Source organism: Nyctereutes procyonoides, unplaced genomic scaffold (genome assembly GCF_905146905.1).
Source record: "Nyctereutes procyonoides isolate TBG_1078 unplaced genomic scaffold, NYPRO_anot_genome, whole genome shotgun sequence".
NCBI classification, from domain to species: domain Eukaryota; kingdom Metazoa; phylum Chordata; class Mammalia; order Carnivora; family Canidae; genus Nyctereutes; species Nyctereutes procyonoides.
This window is the reverse complement of record NW_026575024.1, coordinates 15,189,113-15,197,592: the sequence shown is the minus strand read 5'-3', so window position 1 is coordinate 15,197,592 and position 8,480 is coordinate 15,189,113. Positions and strand designations below refer to the sequence as shown.

At 50.3% G+C, this 8,480-nt stretch overlaps 1 protein-coding gene across 2 annotated transcripts in view; it reads left to right on the top strand.

Moving 5' to 3' along the window:
• Positions 1–618: 618 nt before the first annotated feature.
• SYS1 (SYS1 golgi trafficking protein) overlaps positions 619–8,480 on the top strand; it is a 37,250-nt gene continuing 29,388 nt past the window's right edge. The window contains exons 1-4 of one of the 2 annotated variants that reach the window (XM_055343867.1): positions 619–800; positions 1,016–1,255; positions 3,050–3,117; positions 4,286–5,516. In XM_055343867.1, coding sequence (XP_055199842.1) covers positions 1,094–1,255; positions 3,050–3,117; positions 4,286–4,526 — 471 coding nt within the window. In that variant the 5' untranslated portion in view covers positions 619–800; positions 1,016–1,093 and the 3' untranslated portion in view covers positions 4,527–5,516. Of the gene's footprint in view, positions 801–1,015; positions 1,256–3,049; positions 3,118–4,285; positions 5,517–8,480 lie in introns of those variants that run through there. The other variant, XM_055343875.1, reaches the window with a different exon arrangement.

The window sequence follows — 8,480 nt, the reverse complement described above, 5'->3', positions numbered from 1 at the left end:
TGTTGCTTTCCTTCTCCAACCCTTAATTATCTGTAAGACGAAAACAGTGGCAAAGTCCTGCGTGGAAGAGCTGGCAGGTTCATTTAAAGTTATCCTGGACTTCGTTATTTTTTTTTTAAGATTTTAAAAAATTTATTCATGAGAGACACACAGAGAGAGAGAGAGGGAGAGAGAAAGGCAGAGACACAGGCAGAGGGAGAAGCAGGCTCCCTGCAGGGAGCCCGACGTGGGACTCCATCCTGGGGTCTCCAGGATCAGGCCCTGGGCTGAAGGCTGCACCAAACCACTGAGCCACCCGGGCTGCCCCTTATCCTGGACTTCAACGAGGAGAAAGGAAATAGAATCAACATCTATCGACTTGTTCATTGCTAAGCATCTTTCCCTGCTCTGGCCCACGCACCCCTCTCCCTACTCTCCCGGTTGCCGCCTTCTTCAAGATTCCCCTGTAGAGGGCACGCAAGTTCCACGGCTCCCGTGCCTCACTTCCGTTCGCCTTCACTTTTCATCTTGCGCATGTGCAGACTCCGCTTCCCGGCGGCCCCTACCCCGCCGGGTCTAAGGAGGCTCAGCCGAAGGTTGCGCCCACCACGCCTGCGCGCTCTCTGCCCCGCCCCCTCCACCACCATCCCCGGAAACGCTTCCTTCCTACGCCGTCGCGGCTGGTGCCGTGGTCGCTGGATCTTTGCCTCTCTAGGCCGCTAGGGCTTCTCCTCCATGGTCCCGTCTGTCAGCGCTGTCTGGGGGGCTAGCCGGTGAGGCTGGGCCGCACTCGGACGCTTCGACCCTCGAGTCCGTCACCGGTGAGTGAACCCCAAAGGAGCCTGTGGACGGGCGGGGCCCGAACAGCCGGAAGGGCAGGACTTCCCCTCGCTCTGGGAATGGGTCCGTCCGACCCCGCCTTCACCCCCCACTCCCGGAATGGGCTCGCTCCCTCCGTCCGGGTCCCTCCTCCCGGGCCGGGCGGCGTTGCCATGGCGACGGCCGGCTGGCTGAGGCCCGGCGTGTGTTCTCGCAGGTGCCGGGGCGGCCCCGGGTCCATGGCGCGGCGGCGCTGACCCAGGCCCCGGGTGGCGGCCGGGCCCTGCGGGCCGGCATGGCGGGCCAGTTCCGCAGCTACGTCTGGGACCCGTTGTTGATCCTGTCGCAGATCGTCCTCATGCAGACCGTCTTCTACGGCTCGCTCGGCCTGTGGTTGGCGCTGGTGGATGGGCTGGTGCGCAGCAGCCCCTCGCTGGACCAGATGTTCGACGCCGAGGTAGGGTCCCCTGGCCGGCGCGGGCGGCGTCTGGGCCTCGTGGGGGGGTGGGTGTTGTGGTCTGACCTGACCCTCCTGGGGGCTAGCCGTGGCTGGACCACCATCTCATATTGTGGCTCTGGGAAAGGGATCTCATCCTTCTGAGCCTTAGGTGCCCCATCCATGAGAGGAAACCACTGACACCGAGGCAGATTGTTAGTACAAAGTAAAGGACCTGGATATCATAAGGAACAGGCCTACGTTCCTTATGAACAACCTGGTGCATCTCCTTTCTGACACTCTGAGAAGGTGACTTCACTTCCCTGGGCCTCACATTCTCAGGTGCCATATTGGAGAGGGGGGTGGATAAAACAGCATTCGTGGAGGTGTAATGGAAACAGCCTAGACTTTGGAATCGGGCCTCTATTTATTTTTTTTTTTAAAGATTTTATTTATTTATTCATGAGAGACACAGAGAGTGAGAGGCAGAGACACAGGCAGAGGGAGAAGCAGGCTCCATGCAGGGATCCCGGGTCTCCAGGATCAGGCCCTAGGCTGAAGGCGGAGCTAAACCGCTGAGCCACCGGGGTTACCCCCGGCCTCTGTTTAAATTCCGTTTACTAGCCCTATGATGTGGGGCAAGTGTTGTCCTCCCTGAACTCTAGTTTTCCCGTCTGCAAAATCATGAGAGCAGTAGCAGAGAGGTCGTGGACTGTAACACAAAGAGCCTGTACTTTGGATTCAGAAAGGTTTAGCGTCCAATCTGGGTCCAGATGTACTAGCCATGGGACTTTGGGCAAGTTGCTTCACTTTTCTGAGCCTGTTTTCTCTCCTGGAAACTGGGCGGAATAATTCTCAGCAAAATGTTATGAGGCCCAGAGACCCCAGAGGTGCCTAGGAAGATGAAAAGTGCTTTCTGAAGTAATGGGTTATGAGATGGTTGGTTGCATCTGAGAAGCAGCTGTGGTGAATGGTAATGAGCACACTTCTCAGCCAGGAGGTCTAGAATGCTCCTGCTGCGTATTCTCTGTGTCGCCCTTGGGCAAGGTATTATCTGAAAAGAGGTAACAGTAATGATAAAAATTGCTTTGCGAGGTGGTTGTGAGGATAACAGGAGTTGATTAGAGTCAGAGGCCTTCCTAAGCTGACAATGCTGGGCAGATGTTTGGTATTCAGTAGCATTGTATCAAGAGTGGTGGAATTTGCACACACATCAGGTGCCCAGAAGTAGCCTCTTAGGAGCCTCTGTCCTCCTGGGAAGAGCCTGTAGAAATCCTGGGCTCTGTTGAAGAGTCATCTCATGCATACAACCTGGATTATAGACCGGGGGTTGGCAGACTTTTTCTTAAAGGGCAAGATAGTAAAGGTTTTAGGTCACAACTACTCAATAATGCCACTGTGGTGCAAAAGCAGCCAGAGACAGTACTAAGCAAATAGGTGTGGTAGCGTTTCCATAAGACCTTACGTACAAAACTAGATGTCTGACTGGTAGGGGACCAGTTTGCTGAACCCTGTAATAGTCCTTACTCTTTCTTTAATTATGATATCACTTTTGGGCAAGTTACTTAATGTTCATCTCTGGACTTTGGCTTCTCCTTTGTAAGTCTCTTCCTGGCTGCTATTTGGAGTCATTATGAGATACAATAGTGGATGTCTGTGAAAGCACCTTGTTGGAAATAGGCTGCCACACTGATGGAGAGGCCTATTGTCTTCTGTGCTTTGGGATGAATGCTTTTTCCTTGGGAGGTCCTGGAGCCTGGAGCTCTACCAAGCCAAGTCACTTCCAGCATATTTCCATTTGTGATTCCCCCTCAGATCCTGGGCTTTTCCACCCCTCCAGGCCGGCTGTCCATGATGTCCTTCATCCTCAACGCCCTCACCTGGTGAGTATCACCAGTTTTGCTCTCCAGCTTTTGGGGTCCAGCACTGGAACTAACTTCCTAAATTTGGACATGGGACAGGCTGGCGCTTGTTCCTGGGGAGTGGTAGACTAAAGTGGGTGGCAAAGGCCAGTTCTGGGACTGTCTCCATAATAGGGCTCCTTCTATCATGATTTCGACTTAGCTGAAAAGCTCTTACGTCACTCTGCATGTTGCCTGTGGGATAGCTTTCATCTCAGATCACTTCCCTGTTGTAGAATGAGATGAGGAGGGGATTGGACTGGGAGTCAGGAGAAGTCAGTCTGTTGGTCCTTGTGCCATTGGCCAAATTAAGTCCCTTCTCTCTAGGCTTTGGGCTTCTTGTTGGTACACCTGAGGGGTTTGACTGGATAAAATTTAAGGCCACTCATGACCATTGCCTGCCCCTTGAGAGGTAGTTTAGCATAGTGACTATGATCTCAGGCTCTAGATGGTTGACTCACTTGGCTTTGAATCTCAGCATTCCCACTAGTCTAGTGACTTTGAACAAGTTTCCTCATCAGTAAAATGAGGCGAATAATATTACCTATCTCATAGTTGTAAGGATTAAATTAATTCATTCACGGGAACTACTTAGACCAACACTTTGCACATTATTGTTCTCGACCTTACACTGGAGATTGAAAGTGGGTGGGCTGACCTGACCTGAATTTGTCTCCTAGATATGTTCTGTTTGGCATCCCACAAGTGGTGTTTGAAATTAAACATTTTTCCACTTAGTTGAAAGGATATTTTCTATTAAAAAAAAAAATCCAGATTTCTGGCTTCTCTTGAAAACTGGGAAGATCAATTGATTCCAGGCCAACCTTCCAGCATGTGGATTTGCCCAGCTGCAAATAGCCTGTTGTCCTCACTTTCAATGGCCCATGTATGCTTCAGGGTCCCTAGGATTCCCCTGAGCGATGGTCACCATTTCTCATCAAGCTTATAGTTTTGTTTTTCTTCCATCCAACCTGATTCCCTCCCAGCATTACCTGCCAGCTTTCTTTAGGCATCTAATAATGTAACTCTTGCTTCACACTTCTCTTGCTTGCTTCTGATCACTATGCTGTTATCCTAATTGTCTCTACTCCCCAAATGATCCAAGGCCAGGACAACCCAGTGACAACTCACTGCTGTCCTCTCCCCACAGTGCCCTGGGCTTGCTGTACTTCATCCGGCGAGGGAAGCAGTGTCTGGATTTCACTGTCACTGTCCATTTCTTTCACCTCCTGGGCTGCTGGTTCTACAGCTCCCGTTTCCCCTCGGCGCTGACCTGGTGGCTGGTTCAAGCCGTGTGCATTGCACTCATGGCTGTCATCGGGGAGTACCTGTGCATGCGGACGGAGCTCAAGGAGATCCCCCTCAACTCAGCCCCTAAATCCAATGTCTAGAATCGGGTCCTTTGGACACCTGGCTGGGCACTTGGCCCCACACCCCCAACACCTTGGGCTGCTCAGACCTTCCAGATGAGGTCCAGCCCAGGTCTGAGAGGAACCCTGGAAATGTGAAGTCTCTGTTGGTGTGAGAGAGATAGTGAGGCCCCGTCAAGAAGGCAGGTAGCAGTCAGGACCACAGCTTCAAGAATGGCCTCTGTCTGCTGAAGCCTTGCTATTTGGGAGGTCATCAAGGGGACCTCTTTCAGGGTAATAACAGAATTGGAACCATGTCATTCTTGAGCCACCACACCTGTCACCAGCCTGTTATTTTTAAAAAGAACCAAATCAAGGATATCTGATTGGAGGAAACCACTCTTCTAGTCATCTGTCTTAACCTTCCTGGGACAGCTGTTACCTTTGCCATGTTGCTGAACCACAGCTATTCTGTTTGGAGAAACACTCGGTTTCTGGATCCATAGCCACAGAAAGAGACAGAGGTGCAAAGTATTAGGCTGCTGTCAGGGAGAGGACGGCAGATGGAGGCATGAAGCACAAAGAAAATACACAACCTGTGTCCTGCTACACGCATGTGTGTGCATACCCATGAACCCATGACTAACTTTCTTCCAGTTCTACTGGGTCTACTGCTGCCAGCTTTCAACAGAGCAGGCCATAGGACCCAGAGAAGAATCCCAGCATTGCTTCTGGTCCACCCTTCATGATAGAGTCACTGCCTCTTCTCTGGGAATGACTAGGCACCCCAGCTCCCACCGGACCTCACTTCTGGCAATAGTTCCTTTTTCCTGCCTTCCTGGGAATTCTACACTGGGAAGGGTATGATGGGTGCCCAGAAACAGGAAGCCTAGCCTTCCAACTTGGGCTGCGCTGATAGTGCTGAGGGAGATAGGAATTTGCTGCTAAGATTTTTCTTTGGGGTGGCATGTCCTCTGTGGGGGGCTTGCAGCTGTCCCTCCTATGTACATAAATACAGTATTTTCCACGGTTCTGCGTGTGCTTACTTTGTACTGCCATGGTTGGGCCAGTGAGAGACCTGCACAGCCAGTCAGGGAAGCTATACAGAATGATTAGGCCAACTTCCCCTCTTCCAGACCCCAGATTATTCGTCCATTTGGTTAAAATGCTAAGTGCAGGGAATTCCTGTGTCCTACCCTCTCCATCTACGCCCTCCTCTGCTCTGTCTTGGATGAAGTGCCGTGACTGAGTTTTCTTTTTCTTGCCAGTGATTTATGAATGTGTCCAGTGGAATGCACTTGATCTAGACCCACTTCTAGAAACCATCCGTGTTCCTCTTTGGGTCCTCTGAGTCCAAGACCGTGGACAGCTTTCAGCTTGCAGTGTTAGGGCTTCACAGATGAGTTTTGCTCTCTGCCCAGGAAGCCTGTCTAGCTTCCTGGCTCCCAGCCCTGCAGAGTAGGGAGAGGAGGCTGACAGGATGAAGGTTGGAGAGTGAACATGCTTGGGGGATGACAGGGAAGGTGCCAGGGTGAGGCACTTCTGTAACTCAGGGCCCTGGCTAAGCTGGAAGAAAGCAGCTTGTTAGTGGGACTTGGATCCTGGCTGCAGGGTCCAGGAGATAAGACAAACTGAGGTGACTTCCCCTAAGTTGGTGGATTTCCCCCAGACACCACAAACCATAAAGGCACGTGGCTAACTTGTTACTTGGGGAAGGGAACCAGAGCATATATCATGTGGCTGCTGTCTCCCGTGGTCAGCTATGGGCTGGTTGCTCCATCTGTGTTGGCACACATCTCTGGGAGTTTCCATCAGAGACCTGTGCCTGTCTGGGAGCTGGGCAGTGGCAGGGACATGTATGTCATTTATTTTACTTTTTAATATATATAGTTTTTAAAGACTTAAATATTTTGGAGGGGTAGAGAGAGAGAATATGAATCCCAAGCAGACTTTGTGCTGAGTGTGGAGCCCAATGTGGGGCTCAATCTCACAACCCTGAGATCACAACCCAAGCTGAAACTAAGAGTCTGACTGACACCCAACAAGCTATGCCATCCAGGCACCCCTGTTTATCATTTTGATAATAAATAGCTGTGCTTAATACATGTCCAGAAGTAGGCTAAGTGCTTTACCTATTATTAATCTTCACAACAACCCTCAGAAATAGTAAATATCATGAGGATGATGAAGAAACTAAGACATTTGCCCAAGGTTATGTGTTAGGAACCAGCAGACCCAGGATTTGGGCTCTGGTTCTGACAATAAACTCATTTTGAAGACATTAATAGTTAAAGGATGTGCATGTTCTTTAATTAGTTAAAACAATCTGTCACCTCTGCCTTCTATTGTTTTAAATACAAAGATGTGTAGTGCTTTGTAAACATGACAGCTTTCTAAGAATAACTGGTAGTATATTAAATATGGCCACAGATTCCCAAGTGAATGGATGAAAGGATAAGGGAAAGTTACCTCCGCCCCGCCACTGAGTTGGTGTGTCTCTTGGCTTTCTAGGGAGTCTGAAGCCTGGACCTCCTTCCATCCCACCCCCCCACCCTCAACTATCTCAACTTCTTTAGGGAGAGAAGTGGAGACTACTGCATAGCTGGTGCTCTCAGAATAGTTTATGACTTGGAAGATGGGAAAAGAGAAAGGGATGTCTAGCTCAGTGGGTTCCCCTAACTGCCAGTTCTAGGCAGCCCTGTCCAGATCAGAGCCAAATAGGAGCCAGGATGGCAGCCAGCAGATGCCAGGGGGTGGGGTGGGAAGCTCCAGTCCCATGAATCATGAGGTGCACAGCTCAAACAGGCTCCCCTGGAAACAGTTTCTTAGGCTGTTCAGTGACTTCCCAGATCAGAGTAGCTTCCTCTGGCAGTCCCAGGGGGGCAGTCAGTGCACAGACATGGATCTTTTCCCTATATCTGTAGCCCAAGGAGCACAGAGTTTCAGGGGCAGGTGAGTGTGGGCAGATTCAGGGCACAAGAGAGGCCCTCTGTGGAAAGAGAAAGCCTTGCTTGAGGTTTTCTGTAGGAAAGAAGCAAGTGGTAGTGAAAATAGTGTTGAGACAGGGATGGGTACAGGTTGCTGAGAGTTTGGATCCCTATCTTGTCCCTATCTGGACAAGTCAGATTTGTAGGGGTCTGGGGCTCTGGGCAGCTCAGTTGATTAAGCATCTGACTGGATCTCAGCTCAGGTCTTTTTTTTTTTTTTTTAAGATTTCATTTATTTATTCATGAGAGACAGAAGGAGAGGCAGAGACACAGGCAGAGGGAGAAGCAGTCTCCCTACAGGGAGCCTGATGCGGGACTCGATCCCAGGAGTCCGGGACCATGACCTGAGCCAAAGGCAGACTCTCAACCACTGAGCCACCCAGGTGCCCCTCAGCTCAGGTCTTTTTTTTTTTTATTGGAGTTCAATTTGCCAACATATAGCATAATACCCAGTGCTCATCCCATCAAGTGCCCCCCTCAGTGCCTATCACCCAGTCACCCCCACCCCACGCCCTCCTCCCTTTCCACCATCCCTTGTTCGTTTCTCAGAGTTAGGAGTCTCTCATGTTCTGTCTCCCTCTCTGATACCTCCCACTCATTTTCTCTCCTTTCCCCTTTATTCCCTTTCACTATTTTTTATATTCCCCAAATGAATGAGACCATATAATGTTTGTCCTTCTTCAATTGACTGATTTCACTCAGCATAATACCCTCCAGTTCCATCCACGTCGAAGCAAATGGTGGGTATTTGTCATTTCTAATGGCTGAGTAATATTCTATTGTATACATAAACCACATCTTCTTTATCCATTCATCTTTCGATGGACACTGAGGCTCCTTCTGCAGTTTGGCTATTGTGGACATTACTGCTATAAACATCGGGGTGCAGGTGTCCCGGCGTGTCAGTGCATCTGTATCTTTGGGGTAAATCCCCAGCAGTGCAATTGCTGGGTGGTAGGGCAGATCTATTTTTAACTCTTTGAGGAACCTCCACACAGTTTTCCAGAGT